This window comes from Elephas maximus, chromosome 3 (assembly GCF_024166365.1).
Source record: "Elephas maximus indicus isolate mEleMax1 chromosome 3, mEleMax1 primary haplotype, whole genome shotgun sequence".
NCBI classification, from domain to species: Eukaryota; Metazoa; Chordata; class Mammalia; order Proboscidea; family Elephantidae; genus Elephas; species Elephas maximus.
The window spans coordinates 134,365,257-134,388,679 of record NC_064821.1 but is presented as its reverse complement, the minus strand read 5'-3'; the positions used below and the strand labels follow the sequence as shown (position 1 = coordinate 134,388,679).

The 23,423-nt window shown below is 41.0% G+C and overlaps 1 protein-coding gene and 1 long non-coding RNA gene across 8 annotated transcripts in view; one reads left to right on the top strand and one right to left on the bottom strand.

Moving 5' to 3' along the window:
* LOC126073235 (uncharacterized) overlaps positions 1–3,985 on the bottom strand; it is a 34,925-nt gene extending 30,940 nt beyond the window's left edge. For 4 of the 5 annotated variants that reach the window (XR_007516688.1, XR_007516689.1, XR_007516687.1 and 1 more), the window contains exons 1-2: positions 1,447–2,833; positions 1,216–1,356 (exon numbers count right to left, since the gene is read on the bottom strand). This is a non-coding gene — a long non-coding RNA (uncharacterized LOC126073235). Of the gene's footprint in view, positions 1–1,215; positions 1,357–1,446; positions 2,834–3,804 lie in introns of those variants that run through there. The other variant, XR_007516690.1, reaches the window with a different exon arrangement.
* The window catches only part of MCOLN2 (mucolipin TRP cation channel 2), an 80,436-nt gene continuing 59,882 nt past the window's right edge, over positions 2,870–23,423 (top strand). Inside the window, exon 1 of one of the 3 annotated variants that reach the window (XM_049879661.1) lies at positions 2,870–3,112. In XM_049879661.1, the coding sequence (XP_049735618.1) occupies positions 3,036–3,112 (77 nt within the window). In that variant the 5' untranslated portion in view covers positions 2,870–3,035. The other 2 variants (XM_049879662.1, XM_049879663.1) reach the window with 2 other exon arrangements.

The window sequence follows — 23,423 nt, the reverse complement described above, 5'->3', positions numbered from 1 at the left end:
ACTCCATGGGAGAAGTATGTGGCAGTCTGCTTCCGTAAAGATTACAGCCTTGGAAACACTGTGGGGCAGTTCTACTCTGTCCTATAGACTTGCAATGAGTTGAAATAGACTTGATGGCAGCAGGTAATCTTTATGGAGCAGATCGCCAGGTCTTTTCTCCCTTGGAGCTGCTGGTGGGTTCAACCCGCTGACCTTTCAGTTAGCAACAGAGGGCTTAACCATTGTGCTACCAGAGTTGGCTTCAATAAGTTCTCCTGGTGACTCATGTGCACATTAAAGTTTGAGATTCCAGCTCTTCCTTTTGAAACTATTGCTCCCTTTTCAGGGTTCTATAAGAATTTGCTTGTTTATTTTTTCAAATGACACTTTTATACCTATTGCATCTCCAGTCACAACTATTTATGTACATATATGGTTATTGACTCTTAATTAGAGTGTGAAAGGTCCTCAAGGGCAGAAGCTGTTTGTTGATGGTGTTTTCTATCAGTGTGGTGAGAATAAACTAAACAGCTGAATAGAAATCTTGGACCTGCTACCTAATGGGGAAGTAACTGCAACTTCTACAAACCCATTTCTTCATTTCAAAAGGTAGATAACAGCGTAGTAAGTGGTGAGCATTCAGTGAGGTAATATATCCAAATCACCCTACATGACAGCCTAATAGGCCTCAGGGTTACTTCTGGTCCCTTTAAAGCACAGAACCTTGCACAAAGTAAACAAACAAAAAACCAGTTGCAGTAGAGTTGACTCAGACTCCTGGCGACCCACATGTGTCAGAGTAGAACTATGTTCCCTAGGGTTTTCAACTGCTGGTTTGTTTGGAAGCAGATACTCAGGTCTTTCTTCCAAGGTACCTCTGGCACCAACCTCCAATCTTTTGATTAGGAATCAAGTGCTGAACCATTTATACCACGTAGAGACTCTTTGAACATAACAGATGTTCTTAATAGATACAGTATTAGCTATAAATTATCTTTTTAACCACTCACTGGGAAGCCACTCAATAGAATTGGCCTGGTTTTAGAAAATAGGTAAAATGAGAAGTCTGTTGACACAAAGAACCTTACCTTCATTTAAATCCCCTTCTAAAGGGATAGTTGCCCTTAGTGAAGGACTAACATTTTGGAGCTAATAGGTTTGTTCCTTCATGGTGGCTTTTCTTGGAATTTTAAAGGATTAAAAAGTCCTTCAGCATCAAAATTATATTTTACTTACGAGATACCTCCAATATTCTCCTTTCATCCGAGTCCACATTCTCCCCACAAGAACAGTGCTGTAAAGTTTCCTTTCCTTTTCTTCTAAGCCTGTCTGTATACAGTGGGAACTTCTGAAAAGTCGATTCTGACTCATGGTGACCTGTGTGTGTCAGAGTAAAACTGCACTCCATAGGGGTTTCAATGGCTGTAGAGTTGGAATTGACTAGATGGCAACTGATATTAATCTTACCAAAATAAATTGCCAGGTTTTTCTTCTGGATGGATTCTAGCCGCCAACTTTTTGGTTACTAGACCTGGTGGTGGAAACTTTAGTGGCGTAGTGGTTAAATGCTACTGCAGCTAACCAAAAGGTCAGCAGCTCGAATCCACCAGGCGCTCCTTGGAAATTCTTTGGGGCAATTCTACTCTGTCCTTCAGGGTTGCTATAGGGTCACTATGAGTCAGAATCCGCTTGACCGCAAAGGGTCTTTTTTTTTTTTTTTTTTTGAGTCCTGGTGGCGCAGTAGTTAAGAGTTCGGCTGCTAACCAAAAGGTTAGCAGTTTGAATCCACCAGCTCCTTGGTAGCCCTGTGGGACAGTAGAGGACCTTGTCCTTTAGGGCCGCTATAAGTCAAAGTCGGCTCGACGACATTATTCCCCCCCGCCCCGGGAGAGGGGTGGGGAGTCCAGCCCAAACTGTTTTCGCCACCCAAGGACCTCCTCTAGTGAAAAGGGCTCTAAAATAAGATATTTTTACCTGATAGCCCGCTGGACGTTGACCTTCAAAAGAGGGTCGACTACATATACTTTTAAATACCTCGTTCTGTTCACGGCTTCTGTCTGGAGACACATTAAAATAATGCTCTGGCAGAACGCTCTTCGCCCTAGCTAAAAAGGAGACCTGAAGATCCAAGCAACCTGGAACTCTGGGACTTTCTCTGGTGCTGTTCACCAGGTGAAGAGTAGGGATACGACTTCCTTGGAAAGAGGCTGTCAGCCGTGTCCAAACTGCCAAGTCAACACCACCCTCAGTCGGACTTGGCATTTGGGCATGTGCCTGCGACCCTCATCCACAAGATTCTTGAACCGCGATCTATGTACGCTCTTGTACTGTTTCCGGCAGGCGTCTTTCCTTCCAGAGCTATGACTGCAGAGCCATGGCGGTAGAAGCTGGGGTGAGTGTACTTACCGCTTCCCTCCTCTGGAGCCCCGCCTGTCTGCGCCGTCATCCCCCCACCTCGTGCCCCTACCCCGGGCCACGCGGACACCTGAGCCTCCCTGTGCGAGAGAAAGGACATTACTTCTTTTTCTTCTGTCTCCGAACCACGACCCTTGTCATAGAATTCTGTGATCATGCACTCCAGAATAAAAGACTCCTCTGACACTTGTCCGACAGTTTTATGTCAAGTACTCCTGTCTTTCTCATCCCGGTGTCCACGGAATCCAGCAATCTGTCTGGCACTCAGTGAATGTTTCCTGAATGCATCAACATAGAAATGACTAAAGAAATGGACAGGGGAATGAATGTAGAAAACAATTTATGAAGGCATAAAGAAATCAACGAAAAAATGAAGAAGGGCGCGGAGTAAGCGGCCCGGCCGCGGGAGGGCGGTGTGGAGGGTGCGCGGGCCGCCTCACTCCGGCTCCACCGCCGGGTTCCCTTTTATAAGGCGCTTCTCCCCGGACGTGCGTCTGGCAGACAGCGAGGAGCCTGAGAGGGCTGGGTCACAGTGCTGGACCTGGAGGACGCGAGAGCTGGAGCCGCGGGCCAGAGCCCGGGGCCAAGGCAGGTGCAGTCGTCCCGCCCTGGGTCTGCTCCTGACGCCCCCGGGCCACACCATGCGGCGCGGAGTGGAGGCACTGGACCTGCGGGTGTGGGACCGCGTCTCCGGCCTGCCCCGGGGGCCCGGACACAGGTCAGTACCACAGCGGCACTGGGCGGGCGCGGCTCCGCGCGCACCTGGGCCTTTGGGAGGGGCTCGGCCTCACCCACGTGGGCGCGGGCGGAGACCTCCACTCCACCCCACCACCCCAGACGGCCCCACCGCCGCCTAGTTCCCTGGCTGTTGTCTTTCCCAGGTCTTCTTGCCCCGGCACCTGGGCTCCATCCCCCACCGCCCCTCTGGCTCCGCTTCGCTTCCTCTAGCCCCCCGGGGTTCTGAGAGGCTGGCTCCCTGACACGTGGAAAAAGTCCCCCCAGGGCACCAAGACGAGAAAGTCTCGGCTTTGGTTCCCGGTTGGCCCAGCCCTGGCGAGAGGGACAGGACAGAGGTGGTGACTCGGAGGCGGGGCGGGAACCCCTGGCCACGCGCCGTACCCCTCGAGGCGCGCACAGAGCCGCCTTTCAGCCCGGCGGCAAAGCAGTCTGAGTAGTGCTCGCTGCGCCGGGAGACCTACGGTGTTTGCTCTCGGTCGCCGGTCTGCGCGCACCGCGGGGCTGCAGTAAGGTAAGAAAGCGAGGGCTAAGAGAATGGGGGCCCCCTCATAAAAGGGCTTCAACTTCTGGGGAGACCTTCCTGGCAAAGCTCAAATGCGGACAGTTTTCCTGCTCCCAGTCCCCGAGAGCGGTGGAAAGTTTTAAAAGTGAAGGCACGGCCTGGAGTCTTACCTTTTTTCCCAGGCAAGGAACCCAGGGAGAGGATCAGGTGTTTTCAGGTTAATCGTCCGAGGTGAGGCGCCTGAGCTGCATCTTTCAGAATATCGGACTCTGGAGAAATCATTACAAACGTGATGGCTTACGGTTGTAGACTAGAGCTTTTCTCGCTGCCTGTGAATGCTTATTTTTACTGCATGTGTTAAACACGGTTAAGTAAGGCTGGGCTTCGCTTTCCGGAACAAACAGGCCTTTACCTCAGATGGGAGGGTTGTAATGTGGTTAACCCCAATTCCTCTACTTTATGAAAAGGCGTACAGTTTAGCAGATTGCTGCTGCCAAGGTGCCCCTCCTCCATGGTATAAGCTCTAACCAGCCCACTGCACAGTTGAGCCGGGTGGTGACTACAAACAAGTATTAGCTCCCCCCATTCCCTGCTCCCAAAACAAATACAGTGGTGGGCTGTTAAACTTTCTTAAAATAGTATTGAGACTTTCCTGTCTTTCCTGCATGGCGCCCTAATATTATAAATGGACTTAATGCTACCAAGGGAAGCCAGATTGAAGAGAATTTACTTAATTTCTGGTGGCTGTTCAGGTAAGTACTAATTCCAAGCACATGTAACACATGTTTTTTTTGACTTTTGAAAGGCCTGCTTTGAATTAGAAAACATAACATTGGTTCACCTGTTTTGATAACTGGATACCTGTGAATGTCACACCAAAATGACTGATACTGTGTAATTTATAAACCATCCCTCTTAATGGTGAGATGTCTATTTGCAATGGGCCAGATAGGTAGAAGTCATACATTCCTTCAGTCTGCCTTAACCCTAAATGCAGTGTTCTAAATGGTAGGGAGCAAATTGGGTCTGGGTTTATTTTATAGTCTTCTGCTTGGGTTTATAAGTAGTAGGCTTATGCTCACTGGTGGGGTGGGGTATAATCATTGTATTTTTTATCTTGACCCCAATATTTTCCTAACACATTTGCTTCATGGCTTAAATGGTTATACAATTTCCATGATTGTCTCCAGTATCTTCTATTGTTAGAGTAACGCCATGGGCTCTTCAGAACAAATAGGCACGTGGATGTGCACATAAATTGCTTTTGAAGGATTCAGATTTGAAATATTTATTTTCTGAATCTTATTTTGTTGTTGAATATACACAGCAAAACATACACCAATTCAATCGTTTCTACTTGTACAATTTAGTGACACTGATTACATTCTTCAATTGTGCAACCAGTCTCACCCTCTTTTTCTGAGTTGTTCTTCCATCATTAACATAAGTTCACTGCTCTCTAAGGCTCCTATCTAATTTTTTGAGTTTCTGTTGTCAATTTGATCCAATACAGATAGTTCTTAAAAGAGCATAAGGCACTGGGAAAGTCAGCACAACTGGACCAAGACAAGGTCATGGAAGCTTTATAGACACATCCAAGGGGGACTGAATTACTGGGTTGAGGGCTGGGAACCATGATCTTGAGGGCCATCTAGCTCAATTGGCATAATATAGTTTATGAAGGAAATGTGTCTGGGGTCTTAAAAGCTTGTGAGCAGCCATCTAAGATACTCCACTGGTCCCACCCTGTCTGGAGCAAGGGAGAATGAAGAAAACCAAAGACACAAGGAGATTAGTCCAAAGGACCAATGGACCACAATTACCACAGCCTCCACCAGACTAAGGTCAGCACAACTAGATGCTGCCTGGCTACCACCACTGACTGCTCTGACAGGGGTGACAATAGAGGGTCCCAGACACAGATGGAGAAAAATGTAGAACAAAATTCAAACTCAAAAAAAGACCAGATTTACTGGTCTGACAGAGACTGGAGAAACCCCAAGAGTATGGCCACTGGATGCCTTTTTAACTCAGTACTGAGGTCACTCCTGAGGTTTACCCTTCAGCCAAAGATTAGACAGGCCCATAAAACAAACAGTAATACACGTACCTCAACCATATATACAAGACTAAATGGGCACACCAGCCCAGGGGCAAGGACGAGAAGGTAGGAGGGGACGGGAAAGCTGGATGAATGGGAATGGGGAACCCAAGGTCAAGAAGGGGAGAGCATTGACATCTCATGGGGTTAGCAACCAGTGTCACAAAACAATATGTGCATTAATTGTTTGAGAAACCAGTTTGCTCTGTAAACTTTCATCTAAAGCACAATTAAAAAAACACAAAAAAAGAGCATAATGCTCAAGGCAGACCTTCTTTTTTACTAGTTAAGCTAAATTATCGTTCAGTTTTAAGATGACTTCAGGGGATATTTTTGGTTTAAGGCTTAAAGATTATCTCAGGGCAGTAGTTTCAGGGATTCTTCCACCTTCCCTGGCTCCAGAAAGTCTATAGAGTCCATGAGAATTTGTAATTATGTTATGCATTTTCCCCCTTTTGATCTGGATTCTTCTATGGAATCTCTGATAAAAATGTTCAACAATGGTAGCCGGGCACCATCCAGTTCTTCTGGTCTTATGGCAAAGGAGGCAGTTGTTCATGGAGGCAATTAACTACAATTTCCATACCCTCCTCCTATTCCTGACTCTCCTTCCTCTGATGCCCCAAGTGAATGGAGACCAGTTGTGCTTTGGATGGCCAGTTGTACACTTTTAAGGTCCCAGGTACTAAGTAATGAGCTAGGAGGTAGAAGAGAAGCAGTAAACATGTTATTAGGCCAATTAACTAGGATATCTCATGAAACCATGACTCTCTACCTCCAAACCAAGGAACCAAATCATAAGCAGTCTCAGCAGCTTTTTTTTTCATTGTTGTAAATGTATCTATCACACTTTTTTATTTTGATTTTTTAAATTGAGTGAATACCCCTTTCTCTCCCTCCCTCCCCACTCTCATAACCATCAAAGAATGTTTTCTTCTGTGTTTAAACCTTTTCTTGAGTTCTTACAGTAGTGGTCTCATACAATATTTGTCCTTTTGCAACTGATAATTTCAGTCAGCGTAATGCCTTCCAGATTCATCCATGTTTATGAGATGTTTCATGGATTCATTGTTCTTTATTGTTGCATGGTATTCCACTGTGTGAATTTACCATAGTTTATCCATTCATCCGTTGATGGGCACCTTGGTTGCTTCCATCTTTTTGCTATTATAAACAGTGCTACAATGACCATGGGTGTGCATATATCTGTTCGGGTAAAGGCTCTTATTTCTCTAGGATATATTCCAAGGAGTGGGATTGCTGGATCATATGGTAGTCCTATTTCTAGCTTTTTGTTTAGCTGTGCAACCCTACCCATAATAAATGTGATATTTCCATTGCTGATAATCTCCCTTCTCTCCTTCCCTCCCACCCCTAAAAAAGAAAAAAAAAAAAAACAACAACCCATTGCCATCAAGGCAACCCCTAATAACCACTAATAAAATTTGGTCTGTATACATTTGCCTTTTCTTGTCTTTTTATATAAGTGAGGCCATACAATCTTTGTCCTTTTGTCATTGGCTTATTTCTCTCAGCATATTGTCATCAATCTCCATCCATATTGTAGCATGTACTGGCTAAGTAGTACTCCACTGTGTGTATGTTCCACATTTTATTTATCCATTCATCTTTTGATGGGCATTTAGGTCATTTCCACCTTCTAATAGCTATTATGAATAGTGCTGCAACAAACATTGGTTTACAAGTCTCTGTTTAAGTCTCTGCTTTCAAGTCTTTTGGGTATATACCTAGGAGTGGAATTACTGGGTCCTACAATAGTCTATTTTAGTTTTTTGAGGAACAGCCAGACTATTTTCCACAATGGCTATACCATTTGCATTCCCACCAGCAATGGATAAGGGTTCCAGTTTCCCCACATCCTCACCAACTTTTGTTATTTTTTATCTTAGCCATCCTAATAGGAGTGAAATGGTATCTTGTTGTTTTGATTTGTATCTCTCTGGTGGTTAATGCGAGCCCTGGTGGCTCAGTGGTTAAGAGCTTGATTGCTAACTAAAAGGTTGGTAGTTCTAATCCACCAGCTGCTCTTCAGAAACCAAGGGGGCAGTTCTAGTCTGTTTATAGGGTCATTATGTGTCAAAATCAACTCAAAGGCAATGGGTTTGGTTTTGGTTTGGTGGCTGATAATGCTGAGCATATTTTTATGTGTTTGGTGGCCATTTGAATGTTCTCTTTGATGAAATGTCTATTCAAGTCCTTTGCCCATATTATGATTGGGTTACTTGTCTTTTAGTTGTTAAATCAAAATTTTATATGTATTTTGGTTATTAGATTCTTGTTGGATATTTGGTTTCCGAAGATATTCTCCTAGTTGGTAGCTTGTCTTTTCTTTTTTTGGTAAAGTTTTTTGATAGAAAAATGTTTTTAATTTTTATGAGACCCCATTTATTTATTTTGTCTTTTGCTGTTCTTCTGATTTTACGTTAGATAATCCATTGTTGAAAGGTAGGCCAAACAACATTGCCCCTGCATTTTCTTCTAAGAGTTTTATGGTTTTAGTTTGTACATTTATGTCTTTAATCCATTTTGAATGTATTTTTGTGTATGGTGTGAGGCATGGATCCTGTTTCTTTTTTCTGCATGTGGAAATCCGATTTTCCCAGCACCATTTATTGAAGAGACCCTTCTTTCCCCACTGAATGGACTTAGCACCCTTGTCAAAAATCAATTGACCATAGATGTGTGGGTTTATTTCTGGACTCTTAATTCTATTCCATTGGCCTGTATGTCTATTGATATACCACTACCATGCTATTTTGGTTACTGTAGCTATATAGTATTTTTTAAAATCAGGAAGTGTGAGCCCTCTGATTTTGTTCTTCCCTTTCAACATTGCTTTAGGTATTTGGGGCTTCTTGCCATGAAGTTGAGGGTTAGTTTTTCTATTTTTGTAAAGAAAGCTGTTGGAATTTTTATTGGGATTGCATTGAATCTATGGATAGCTTTGGGTGGTGTTAATACCTTAACAATATTAAATCTTTCAATCCATGAACATGGAACATCTTTCCATTTATTTAAGTCATCTTTAATACCTTTCAGCAGTGTTTTATACTTTTCATTGTATAAGTCCTTCATGTCCCTGGTTAAACTTATTACTAGGTATTTTATTCTCTTAGTCGCTATTGTAAATGGAGTTGTTTCCCTGATTTCCCTTTCAGATTTCTCATTGCTGTATAGAAACCCAACTAATTTTTATTTGTTGACCTTGTACCCTGCAAATTTGCTGATTCCTCTATTAGCTCTGGAAGTTTTCTTGTGTACTCTTTGAGATTTTCTATATATAGGTTCATATCATCCACAAATATAGATAATTTTACTTTTTCTTTTCCAATATGGATACCTTTTATTTCTTTTTCTTGTCTTATTGCTCTGGCTAGGCCTTCTAATACAATATTGAATGGAAGTGGTGACAGCAAGCACCCTTGTCTTGTTCCCAGCTCAGGGGAAAGCTCTCATTCTTTCTCTATTACGTATAACGTTGGCTGCTGGCTTTTCATATATGCCCTAAATTATATTGAGGAATTTCCTGTCTTTTCCAATCTTATTTAGGATTTTCATCAAGAAAAGGTGTTGGATTTTATTAAATTCCTTTTCCACATCCACAGAGATGATCATGTGGTTCTTTTCCTTTGTTCTATTGATGTGGCATATTGTGTTGATTGATTTTCTAATTCTGAACCACTCCTGCATCCCCAGAATAAATCCCACTTGGTCATGGTATATGTCTCTTTTAATATGCTGTTGGAGTCTGTTCACCAATATTTCGTAGATGATTCTTGCATCTTTATTCATAAGAGATATTGGCCCATAGTTTTGTCTTCTTGTGTTGTCATTGTCTGGTTTGGTATCACAGTTATGTTTGCTTTGTAGAATGAATTAGGGAGTATTCCTTCCTTCTCTATCTTTTGGAAGAGTTTCAACAACACTGGTGTCAGTTCTTCTCTAAATGTTTGGTAAAATTCCCCAGTGAAGCCATCTGGTCCAGGACTTTTTTTTTGTTGGGAGGTTTTTATTCACTGATTTGATCTCTACACTTGTTATGGGTCTGTTGAGACTTTCTATTTCCTCTTGAGTCAGTTTGGGTAGGATGTGTGCTTCTAAGAATTTGTCCATTTCATCTAGGTTATCCAGTTCATAATATTCTGTCATAATTCTCCTTATTTCTATGCAGTCACACGTAATGTCCCTTTTTTCATTTTTTATTTTGATTTGTATCTTTGTCAGTCTTGCTAAAGGTTTGTCAATTTTATTGATCTTTTCAAAGAACCACGTTCTGGTTTTATTGATCCTTTCTATTGGTCTGTGTTCGATTTTATTTATTTCTGTTCTGATCTTTGTTATTTTCTTTCTTCTGGTAGGTTTAGGTTTGGTTTACTCTTCTCTTTCTAGTTCCTGGAGTTGTCAAGTTAGGCTGTTAATTTGAGATCTTTCTTCTTTTTTTATGTAGGTATTTATTGTTATAGGTTTCCCTCTGAGTACTGCCTTTGTTGCATCCCATATGTTTTAGTATTTTGTGCTTTCATTTTCATTTGACTAAGAAATTTGTGATTTCTCTTTTGATTTCTTCCTTGACCTGTTGGTGGCTTAATAGTGTGTTGTTTAATTTCCATATGTTTGTGTATTTTTCAGGTTTTTTTTTTTCTTTCTGTTATTGATTTCTAGTTTCAGTCCATTGTGGTCAGAGAAAATACTTTGTATGATTTCAGTTTTTAAAAAATTTATCAGGACTTGCTTTGTGACCAAAATGTCGTCTTTCTTGGAGAATGATCCATGTGCACTGGAGTAGAATGTGTATTGGGCTGTTTTAGGGTGGAGTGTTCTATAGATGTCTGTTAAGTTTAGTTGGTTTACAGTCATTCAGGTCCTCTGTTTCCTTGTTGATATTCTTTCTAGATGTTTTATCAAATATTTAAAGTAGTGCCTTATATTCTCCAGCTATTAATGTAGTACTATCTATTTCTCTCTTCAATTCTATGAGTGTTTGCTGTATATATTTAGGTGCCCCAATGTTGGGTGCATATATATTCATGATTGTTAAATCTTCTTGATTATTTGACCCTTTTATCGTTATATAATGTCCATCTTTATGTCTTTGGACAGATTTTGTCTTAAAGTCTACTTTGTCTGATATTAAGGTTGCCACTTTTTTTACCCTAGCTCTCTTTTGGTTGTTATTTGCTGCTGTGATAGAAATACCACGTGTGGGTAGCTTTAAAGAACATAAATGCATTTTCTCACAATTGTAGAAGCTCAAAGTTCAAATTAGGGTTTTGGCTGTGTTGATTTCTTTCTTATCAATAGCCCTGGGTGTTCCTTGGTACCTTGGTGTTTCTTGGCTTATAAATGATTTTTCACATGGCATCTGTCTTCCCCTTTGTATGTTGTCTCTGTATCCATTCTGGTCTTTTTATAACTCAGAAGTGATAAGGTTTAGAAACCAGTCCTTACTGTTATGGTCACCTTAGCATAACAAAAGAAAATCCTATGTCCAAACAGGATCACCTCCACTGATATAAGGCCCAGGAAATTAACACATATTTTGGGGGGATACAGCTCAATCCATAACATCACCTCTGTGGTGTTCTAACCAAGCAGCACAAATTTCGGGAAATCTGGTAGCTTCTTCCTTATTAAATCTGACTTCTTTTGAAATTTTAGCTCATCTTGCATTTCATACTTTAAGAAGAACCAAGGCCCATTAATGCTTTAAATTCCCATTGTCATGAACTTCCCACTATTATGGATTGAATTGTGTTCCCCCAAAATATGTGTTGGAATCCTAACCCCTGTACCTGTATATGTAGTCCTGTTAGCCATCAGGCTTTTCTTTGTTATGTTAATGAGGCCATAGCAGTGTAGGGTGTGTCCTAAACCTAATTGCCTTTGAGTTATAAAAAGAGCAGATTAGACACAGGGACAAAGCACATACAGGGCAAGATAGATGCCATGAGAAGATGGCCAAGGAACCAAGGAATGCCTGGGGCTATTGACAAGAAAGGGCTGGATACCTGGTTTGGATTTTTTGGTCTCCAGAACTGTGAGAAAATAAGTTTCTGTTCATTAAAGCCCCCACTTGTGATATTTGTGTCACAACAGCACTAGGAAACTAAGACATACACTCTTCACTTTTAGCAAATCTTCCATAGACAAGGTTTTGTGGCCTGGACCCTTTAAAAACAGGCACATCTCCCACCCTTTCCCTGACTATTCCTGTGCAGAGGCCATCATAATAGTGTTAACTTTATGTAATGTCCTGTACAGGTAGTCCCCCGTTTATTATGAGGCCCTGTTCCTATGACTCGTAAGTCGGTTCTGATGTAACTTCACAACCTTTTTTTTTAGTTTTCTTTATTATCAGGATCGTTATAAATCCGATCTTTGAACACCTGCAAGTGAACATCTGAGAGTGAAAAAAAAAAAAAATTTTTTTTTTTTTACAAATTACCAGCTGCAGCATTGTATGTAGATGTACACACACACACACACACACACACACACACACACACACACACACACACAAACTAATACAGGCGGTTGTAAGTGCAGCTTGTTGTAACTTGAATTTGTCGTAAGCCGGGGACTACCTGTACTTAAAAACTGGTAAGTCTTGATGAAGTATTTAAGGAGGTCACGGTTTTTTCTCCCAAGGAAGAGTGTATTGAAATGTTGCTTTGAACAATAAAATAATAAACATAAAATATCTTAATGAAGCAAGTAAGAAAATTGGGAGGCACAAATGTTGTACAGGGTGGCAGAATATATAAAATTGAAAGTCAGGGACGATCCTGTGTACAAGCAAGTCTCTTGGTTAGGTATCTATTAGTGAAGTGAAACTGAGAATAATACAATTTTTAAAACTTAGTGAAAAAAAACAGGTGGTTTCTTGTAGCTACAGTTTTCAAAGTAAAAATAGTGGCCAAGGAAAAATCTCTGGGCTGTAAAAGTTAGAGGTCATGTCTTCTCTGAGGTTGGATTGTTCTTTTTAGCTGAGGCAAGGAGTGGAAGTTCCACGTGTCAGTTCTGAACAATTAAATAACCCTTCTAGTGAGCTTTTACGTCACACGTCAAGGGCTTTATGAAGAAAAAATAATTTTATTTTCAAATTTCATTTTTGCTATCAAATTGCATTTTTTTAGTATCAAGTATTTAAGCCAGGGCTTCATACTGGTTCAGTCATGGCCAGTGAAGTGAAACCAGAACAGACCTGAATTTTTATAATTTGGGTGATCTGGAACAATAATCCAGAATGGGAAAAATTTCAGGTTGAAGCCCTGGAATGGAAGACTTGGAAAAGGCATAGTGAATCCTTTCAGGAGCCTCATGAGTAAAATTGGATTATTGGCAGGACTGTGGAGAGCAGCACACAATCAAAGTGGCACAGTCAGCTGCCTTCTTTGAGCGGGGGCACTGCTGTTTCCTACTCTGCTCAAAATCTGATGGGCAAGACATTAGGTTGCTATTCAACGCATACGCTGTCCTTGTTTTCTAGGAGGGAGATTAAGTTTCTCACATTCCGGTTATCAGTCCGGTTCACCCAAATTTTAAAAATTCAGGTCTGTTCTGGTTTTGCTTCCTTGGCCATGACTGAACCAGGAAGAACCAGTTCGAAGCCCTGGTTTAAGCCATGTTTTTGATTTGTTTGTTTGTTTTGTCATTTTTTTCCTCTTCCCACTTTCTCAACCTACTTCTAGTTGAGCTTTCTACTCTGTTTTGAGCTTGGGCCTCAGCCTCCTTTTCCCTGGCCTAAGGAGACTGCCTTGGGGGGCATGTTGCTGGAATTCTTTTACCCTCAGTTGGGCGAACAGCTTTCTTTCTTCTTTGAAGGTTATTTTTTTGTTGTCTTTCCTTGAGCACATTTTTGTGATTTCAGCTTAAAACCTCTGTCAGACTATACGGGTAGTGGTAACACTGCTAACTGAAGGGTTGGTGGTTCAACTTCATCCACAGGTGGCTCGCAAGAAAGGCTTGACAATCTACTTCTGAAAATCAGCCATTGAAAACGCAAGAACACAGCTCTACTCTCACACACTGGGGGTTGCCATGAATCTGAATCAACTCCTGCAATTGGTTGTTTTTTTAGTGATGCTAAAGATACTGCAAAACTGTCCTTTTTTATCACTCTAGAAGACAACAATTTAAATGGTAGACATCTAAACTTTTTCAAAATTGTGGTTAAGTATATGACTGCTAACCGAAAGTTGGTGGTTCAACCCACCAGCAGCTCTGTGGGAGAAAGATCTGGCAATCTGCTTCCGTAAAGATTACAGCCTAGAGAACTCTATGAGGCAGTTCTACTCTGTCACAAGGGGTCACTATGAGTTGGAATCGACTCAACAGCACCCAACAACAATAACAACATACCAAAGAGAGAGACCTGCTAGAGACAGGGCGAATCTAGGGATTGACCAATGTGTCACTGAGGTGGGCTTGTCCAAAAATAAGGTAAACTCACTGCTTTGAGTAAAAAGTTAATTATAACTTTCTAACTTCCTTAAATTTTACTCTTAGATTCGTCAGCTGTCTTTATTAAGGTATCTACTAAATATCCTATTAAAACTGGTAGCACTTACTGAAAATGTTAGAGAAATAAAAGCATAAGAAAATGCCATAACTTCAGTCATCTTCCCCAGCTTTAATTGCATTTGGAATTCTGTATTACTGAGAAACGGAGTTTCTGTTATCTCTGCCCCAGGGAGCTGATCTTCAGTGTTTTCAAGTATAGTGTGGCTTGTTGGGGACAAGCACTTTAAAAATGTGCAGTCACAGTTCTGCTTTCTTTCCTGGTGGCCTGAGGCAGCCACTGGGAGATTGGAGATGATTTTAGGAACTTACTGGGACAGTTTTCTTTAGGGAAATTCCTGAATGTTTTAGTGTGCTCATCTTTGTGGGTGTCTCTTTATGGGAAAATGAAAATCTCTGATGGCTTTCCTTTGTGGTACTTTTGGCGATCAGAACAACCATGTCATTTATGTTCTAAGAACTGTGCTAAAGAGGTTTCAGCTTAAAACACCTGTTGGACAATAATTTTTACCTTATTTTTTTTTAAATCAGTTGCCATCAACTTCCTTTACTTGAGGTCCAGCTACCCCAGAGCCTCAGCTAACTGAACATTTTTTTCTTTTGTGAGACAAGAAAATCATGAGGAAATTAGTTCATAGGAAGAATTGGTATGAAAAAGCGATGTGGAGGTTGTTAGAGTCAAACCAAGGTCTTCCGTCTGCAGATTGTCCTGTGGCGTTTGCCCTGGAGCCACTGTGGTCATTGCTGCAGAAACACTGAATTTTTGTCTCTGCTCTTAACTCACTGGTCTCCCACCCCTCCCTCAACACAAACTAAGGGCAGAGAAATGTCTGATTACCTAAATACATATTAGACTTTCTTCCTAATAGCTTATTTTTAACTCAATAATTCACACATGTTCATCAAAAATCAAGAAAATATGGAAAACTCAATGAATAAAATTAAGATTACCTATAATACCTGGGAAGGAACCCTGGTGGTACAGTGATTAAGCACTTGGCTGCGAACTGTAAAGTCAGCAGTTCGAACGCACAAGCCACTCCTAGGGAGAAAGATGTGGCTGTCAGTTTTTGTAAAGATTATAGCCTTGGAAACCCTATGGGGCAATCTTTTTTTTTTTTTTTAGGGTCGCTATGAGTTGGAATGGACTTCAACAGCGACAGGTTTGGTTTTTGTTTATAGTACCTGAGTCGACTTTAGGGCACTGGGTTTTTGGGACCTGAGTGGTGCAAACGGTTACGCGCTTGACTATTAACTGAAAAATTAGCAGTTGGAACCCACCCAGAGGTGCCTTGGAAGAAAGGCCTAGAGATCTGCTTTTGAAAGGTCATAGCCATGAAAACCCTACGGAGTGTAGTTCTATTCTGAAGGACATGGGCTCGCCATGAGTCAGAATCGACTCCGGAGGTTACCAACCTCTTTTTGCTGGTTTATGCCTGTAGGGTTGCTAGGAGTCAGAATTGAATTGCCAGCAATGGGTTTGGTTTGATTTTATAAACAGATAAAATCCAGACATTTTGGGAGATGGGATCTCAATGTATCTATTCTGTAACTTACTTTAAAAAAATTTAACATTATACACATCTTCAAGTCAGTACAAAGTTACAAATAGCTGCAATTGAAATTTTTGTAACCGTATCTTTCTGACCTGGTATTTTAAAATTTGTGGTATAAATCCATAGAGGTTCAATTCTTATTTATATATTATCACAGATACTTTTACAGTGTCCTTTAAAATATTACATTTCCTTCAAGGGTTTTACTTTTTTCATTCTTGATAAAAAGAATTTTTTTTTAAATTTTACCTATTATTACTAAATATTTGCTATTGTTGTTAAATGTTCATTGGCCTGCTTAAATCCTTAACCTATTATTATTACAAGTTGTCTTTTTTTTTAATTATTAATAGTTTGGAACTCTCTACAGGTAATAGAGTGTAAACTCTAGCCTTTTTAAATTTGGCTTTTTCTCCCAGCCTGTGTGTTGGTCTGTTAGTTTTTTAAAGTCTTAAATTTTTGTGTTAAGATCTGTCAGTTTTCATGGCTTCTGAATTATGTCATGCTTAGAAAGGCATGTTAAATTGTAAATTTTGTTTTTATGTTTTGTTTCAGGGAGCACTCATTTTCTCCCTCCCAAATAGTTAGCAGATCATCATGATACAGTTCACCAAATAATCATTCTTTGGAAAGACATTAGGAATAGTGAATAAAACAAAATGAAGTTTATTGTCAGCAAACTAAGCATCTAAATTACCTAAAACCTTCTAATGTATCTTGCTAAGTGATATATATATATATACATATATTTATTTTATTGTGATAAAATATATATAACATAAAATTTGCCATTCAAACCATTTTAAGGATACAATTCAGTAACATTAATTATATTCACAGTGTTGTACAACCTTAACCCATTGACCAAGCCCGTTGCCATCGAGTCAATTCCAACCCATAGGGTCACTATGAGTATGGTACAACCTTTACCACTCAATGTATTTTTAGCTCAGTTTTTATTATCAATCTTTTGGACTTTCTAATATTATTATTATTAGTTAATCTTAAAGGTTACTGGCCAAGGAAAAGTTCTTGTTGTCAGAGTTGTCTTATTCCTTGACTCATTTTTTTTCCAACAAATATTTGTTGAACACGTATTATGTGTTAGGTAGCTTCCTGTATGCTGAGGGATATAGTGATAGACAACATAGCTGTTTTCATGAAGCCCTCTTGTAGGAAAGACCAATAAAGCTTTGTGATCTCTGTGGTGAAGAAACAAAGTAAGAAAAGAGGAAGTGGGAAGGCCACATTTGATAGAATGGTCAAGGAGCCCTCTCTAAAGAGGTGAATTTGATCCGAGAGCTGAAGGACAGGAAGGAGCCAGCTATGCAAGGAGCTGGGGAACAGCAGTAGGGTAGATGAAACAGCGTATGCCCAGAGTGGGGAATGTTCCAGGATCAGGAAGGAGGCTGTGGCGTAGTGAGGACGGGGAAGAGAGGACATGGGATGAGGTAGGCAGGAGTCTTTTCGACAATAGGAGGGGGGTTGGCTTTCAATCAGAGAACTGCGGTTTTAAGCAGGCAAGTAATGTCTGACCTATGATTTTAAATTCCCCTCTGGCTACTACATGCAGCATCAGGAAGCTGTTGCAGTAGTCTGGTGGGAGCTAATGGTGCTTGGATCCAGGAGGCTGCAGTGACTATAAAGATGAGAGATGGGACCACTCCATGATGTACTTTGAAGAAAGACTTGATAGACTGAATGTGAAAGTTGAGGAAAAGGGAAAATCAAATCATGACTCTAGAACAGTGGTTCCCACCCTCTGCTGCACATTATAATCACCTGGGAAGCTTATACAAGCTCCTGATGCCCAGTTCACGCTTCACACTAATTAAATCAGAACGTCCAGGAGCTGGGAGCCAGGCATTGAAATCTTTTAAAAATCCTAAAATGAGTTTACTGTGTAGCCAAGGTGGAGAGACACTGACCGGACTAGAGATTGTAGCTGAAGCATCCTGAATGTGCGCAGATCACTCTGTTGAGCAGATGGGTGGAGAAGAGCGTAGAGAGTAATTTTGAGAAACCTATCGGACAAGCGGGTGGAGTTTCGAGGAAATGGTGGCTAAGGTTGTCTGTTCAAGAGAGAGGATTGGCTGGAGCTACAAGTATGGAAGTCCACAATTATGTAGATAGCATTTAAAGCTGCAGCACTAGACAAGCTCTTCTAGGGTAGCTGTTAGAGAATAGAAGAGCCCTGGACTGTGCTCCCAGACACTCTGGCATCAGGAAGTCAGATGGAGGAGGAAGAGGAAGAGCCAGCAAAGGAGACTGAGAGGTGCCCTGAGGTAGGAGGAAAACCCAGGGAGTGTGGTGATATCCTGGAAGCCAAGAGAAGGGGTTGTCCTACGGAGGTAGTGGTCAGCTGTATCAAATGCTGCCAAGCGAGTAAGGTAAGGCCCAAGAATTGTCTGTTGTAACCTGCAGGAGGAGGTGGTTCACGCTGAGAAGTGCCAACAAGTAGTAGGAATGGAAGCCCTGTGTTTGCTTTAGACAATCCGAAAGATGTTTGCTTTAGACAATCACAAAGATGACTTGAGGAAGGTGTTTAGTTCATGCCATTGGATGACTTTACTTGTTTGTTTTCTTCTCATTTCAATAACATCACCATTTAGAAGTCTCCTGAATTAATGGACTAGGATGGCTGTTATCTGCCAAATTGTCACACATTTTTAAATAAGAGGAATTATGTTTGAAATGTTAGTTTATTTGAGTGTAACGATGTTTATCTTTATTTCTGACCATCTTCAGAGATATTAAGAAATATTAGTTCAGGCATCAAGAAAGAGCATTGGACAAAGTGGTCAGTAAAATTGGATTTTTGTAGTTCTGGACAAGTTGCAACCTCAGGGTACTGTAGTTGTCTAATTTGAAAAATGAGGAGGTGGGAACAAGTAACCTCTAAGGTAGAAGTTGTCAAAGTTGGTTGCACATTAGAATCACTTGGGGAACTTTAAAAAACTCCCCATGCCCAGGCTTCATCCAGGTCAGAATCTCTGAGGGTGGGACCTGGGCCTCAGTATTTTTAAACCTCCCCAGGGGATTCCAGTGTGTAGCCAAGTTTGAAACCCATGGCTCTAAGGTCTCATCTAGCTCTAATACTGAATTATTCTATCCCTGATATTTTCAATCAGCAAAATCAGGAAGAAGGAGTGGGTATTGGGCAGGCAACTAGCAGTGTCTGTCACTCAAGGTCTCAGAGTTTTCCATCCATGCTTCGCTCACCAGAAGAGATTGAAGAATACCCTCCACCAAAATGAGGAAGTAAAGAAAGAGGCAGACACGAGATCCAGAAAACAGGGAGAATCCAGTTTAGGAAGTAGGTGAAGGGAATTTCCAAAGCAATATTGCTGAGTAGGAATTAGAAAGTAACCAGTGTAGACCAGGGCAGAAGGATGGCGGGGCGGGGAGGCGGGGGGAGGTTTCTAGGAATGATGTCAGGGGAAGAAAGGAATTGACAGAATATCTACTTGTTTAACTGTTTGGAAGGGAACTGTCAGATTCAGCCAGAGTTTGGAAATAAAGTCATCACTGGTGTTTAGGAAACTAAGCATAGGGGGAAAAAGGCAATTCCAGATAAAACAAATTTGTACAAGGAAGAATATAAAATCACGGTCTACTAATGGCTCAACTCTAAAGAATATCTGCGTATTCACTTCATTAAGTTCTAAACGTAATTTTAGCCAAAAATTTTATTAAAACCTTATTGGAAAAATGAGTGGAAAGGTGAAATATGTATGTTTAGGGGGGCAATCCATATGGAAAGTATGGATTTAACTCATAAATCCATACTTTCCATAGGAAGATTTAAATTGATATTTAAAGAGGAAAGCACAGTGGTCTAAGTATTATTTAGAAATATCAAAATAAATAACTGAAAATAGAACAGATAAAAGTGGTTGCCTTTAAGGATCAGAAATCAAGAGTGGGGTGAGGATCTGCTGTGTTTCATTGTAGTTCATTTCTAACCATTATGTTTGTTTAAAAAAAAAAAAAAGACAAAAGATGTTGGGGAAGTAGGCAGGGCCACATCATGCAGAGCTATGCAGATGTGGGTTTCTGGTTGGGGGGCCTGGAAGGCTGGTGGTCCCATTCCCTCACTGTGATGGTGGTTCCATTCCCTCACTGTGATGGTGGTCCCATTCCCTCACTGTGATGGTGGTCCCATTCCCTCACTGTGATGGTGGTCCCATTCCCTCACTGTGATGGTGGTCCCATTCCCTCACTGTGATGGTGGTCCCATTCCCTCACTGTGATGATGGTCCCATTCCCTCACTGTGTTGGTGGTCCCATTCCCTCACTGTGATGGTGGTCCCATTCCCTCACTGTGATGGTGGTCCCATTCCCTCACTGTGATGGTGGTCCCATTCACTCACTGTGTTGGTGGTCCCATTCACTCACTGTGATGGTGGTCCCATTCACTCACTGTGATGGTGGTCCCATTCACTCACTGTGATGGTGGTCCCATTCACTGTGATGGTGGTATCATTCACTGTGATGGTGGTGTCATTCACAGGAAGGTGAATAACTTTGGGAAGTGGTTCACCCTGCTTTCTCTGCCCCATTCCCTGTGACTAGTAAGAGATAGTTGTGAAGTTAAAAAAATATATATATTCTGAATGGAATATTATTCAGCCATAAAAAGAAATGAAATTCTAACACATGCTACAACATGGATGAACCCTGAAAACATTATGCTGAGTGAAATGAGCCAGACGCAAAAGGACAAATATTGTAGGATTTCACTTATATGAAATATCTGGAATAGGCAAATGCATAGAGATAGAAAGTAGATAGTGCTTACCAGGGTCTGGAAGAGGAGGAATGGTGAGTTGTTTCTTAATAAGTACAGAGTTTCTGTTTGGAACAATGAAAAAATTTTAGAAATAAAGGCTGGTGATGGTTGCACAACATTGTGAATATAATTAATACCACTGAATTGTATACTTACAAGTGATTAAAATGGTAAGTTTTTTGTTATATATATCTTACCAGAATAAAATTTTTTAAATTATCAAATACAGAGTTAATGTCATGATGACTTAAGAATTCTTAAATAAAATAAAATATGTGGAAACTCAGAAATCTCAGGGATTATATTTCAAAAAATTTTCAGGAGCCCTGGTGGCACACTGATTAAGAGCTTGACTGCTAACAAAAAGGTCAGCAGTTCAAATCCACCAGCCCCTCCTTGGGAATCCTATGGGACAGTTCTACTCTGTCCTTTAGGGTCACTATGAGTCGAAATCGACTTGATGGCAATGGGTTTGGGTTTTATATTAAAAAAAAAAAAAAAAAAATCTGTTCTAGTTGCCGCTACATCAATACATGATACCTAAACAGGTCTGGTGGGAAAGGAATGCCTGTCAAGGTTATTTTCTATTTTATTTGTTGGAGCTAGAGGAACAAACTTCAACTTCTCCAAAGCTAAGGGGCTTTATGGAACCCTGGTGGTACAGTGGTTAAGACTTGGATGCTAACTAAAATGTCAGCAGTTGGAATCCACCAGGCACTCCTTGGAAACCCTATGGGGCAGTTCTACTCTGTCCTATAGGGTCACTATGAGTTAGAATCGACTCAACAGCAATGGGTTTGGTTTTTTTGGGGAAAGGAGCTTTATAATATTAGCTGGGATAAGAAAAGAATAAACATGTTTAAGGTACGATCAGAGCTCTGAAACACAAGAGAAGGAGTCTCAAATATTTTTGATAAATTATCACCCTCAGTTAAAAGAATACTCACCCTCTCTGAATGTGTATTTATTTATATCTTGTATTTATGTATATTTTATATGTACACTATAAAACAAATAAAATGAACATTTTAAGGGATGAAACAATTGAGAATATTAAAATGAATTGCTAAATGAAGTGAGTTTATAATATCATTAGCTAATTTACACTTGGGGCCAAGGTAATCATTTAACAATAGTAGATTTAACTTACATTTTAAATAATTGTTTTCCAGCTTCTTTTTTTTTCGTATCAGATTTACTTTTCATCTTTTTTTAACTCATGACCAGCAAAGTTTTTATTAGGATATTAGGAAAGTGTTAGTTCTAACATTCTCCAGATGTTAATTCCAGCTTTCATTATTTTTAAAAAATTTTTATTGTGCTTTAAGTGCAAGTTTACAAATCAAGTCAGCCTCTCACACAAAAACCCATATACACCTTGCTACACACTCCCAGTTACTCTCCCCCCAATGAGACAGCCTGCTCTCTCCCTCCACTCTCTCTTTTTGTGTCCATTTCGCCAGCATCTAACCCCCTCCACCCTCTCCTCTCCCCTCCAGGCAGGAGATGCGAACATAGTCTCAAGTGTCCACCTGATCCAAGAAGCTCACTCCTCACCAGCATCCCTCTCCAACCCATTGTCCAGTCCAATCCGTGTCTGAAGAGTTGGCTTTAGGAATAGTTCCTGCCCTGGGCCAACAGAAGGTCTGGGGGCCATGACCACAGGGGTCCTTCTAGTCTCAGTCAGACCATTAAGTCTGGTCTTTTTACGAGAATTTGGGATCTGCACCCCACTGCTCTCTTGCTCCCTTAGGGGTTCTCTGTTGTGTTGCCTGTCAGGACAGCCACCTGTTGTAGCTGGGTACTATCTAACTCCTCTGGTCTCAGGCTGATGTAGTCTCTGGTTTATGTGGCCCTTTCTGTCTCTTGGGCTCGTAATTACCTTGTGTCCTTGGTGTTCTTTATTCTCCTTTGATCCAGGTGGGTTGAGACCAATTGACGCATCTTAGATGCCACTTGCTAGCATTTAAGACCCCAGACGCCACTATCCAAAGTGAGATGCAGAATGTTTTCGTAACAGATTTTATTATGCCAATTGACTTAGATGTCCCCTGAAACCATGGCCCCTAAGCCCCTGCCCCTGCTACACTGGCCTTTGAAGCATTCAGTTTATTCATGAAACTTCTTTGCTTTTGGTTTAGTCCAGTTGTGCTGACCTCAGCTGTATTGTGTGTTGTCTTTCCCATCACCTGAAGTAGTTCTTATCTACTATCTGATTAGTGAATATCCCTTTCCCACTCTCCCTCCTTCCCTCCTCTCATAACCATCAAAGAATATTTGTATTTGTTTTATAATTAGTCTAATTTTTTGCATGAATCTTTATGGCCCTTGCCCATTTTGTAAAGGTTGGCTTAACTAAAGCTGCATATTATACTCTTAAAAAAAAAAAATGAGCCCACGTAAACCATAGTGGTGGGAATATGCTGAAAAACCAGCGAGGGCAGCACCATGAACCCTCCTACCTTGGTACTCTTCCCAGGGTTCCTTGCACACCTAAGTGAACTACAAGCACCTGAGGTTCTGACCACGTGAAGGTGCCTTATCTGTGACATATAATAATCCATGTGTTACATCTTGGTTAATCTTAACTTCCCTCCCTCTCTTCAAGGTTAATGCAACTGGAAGCCCTAACACTTTCTTCTCCCATACCCCCTGAGTGCATACACCCCACTTTGGAGACCACTGCAGTAGAGAACAAACTCTCAGGACTCTTGGTGAATAGGGAAAGATCCCACCAGCCTAAAGGCAATAGCAGCCTGGCTGGTTAGTTTATTTGCTGAGAAGATTGTGCTCATGGGA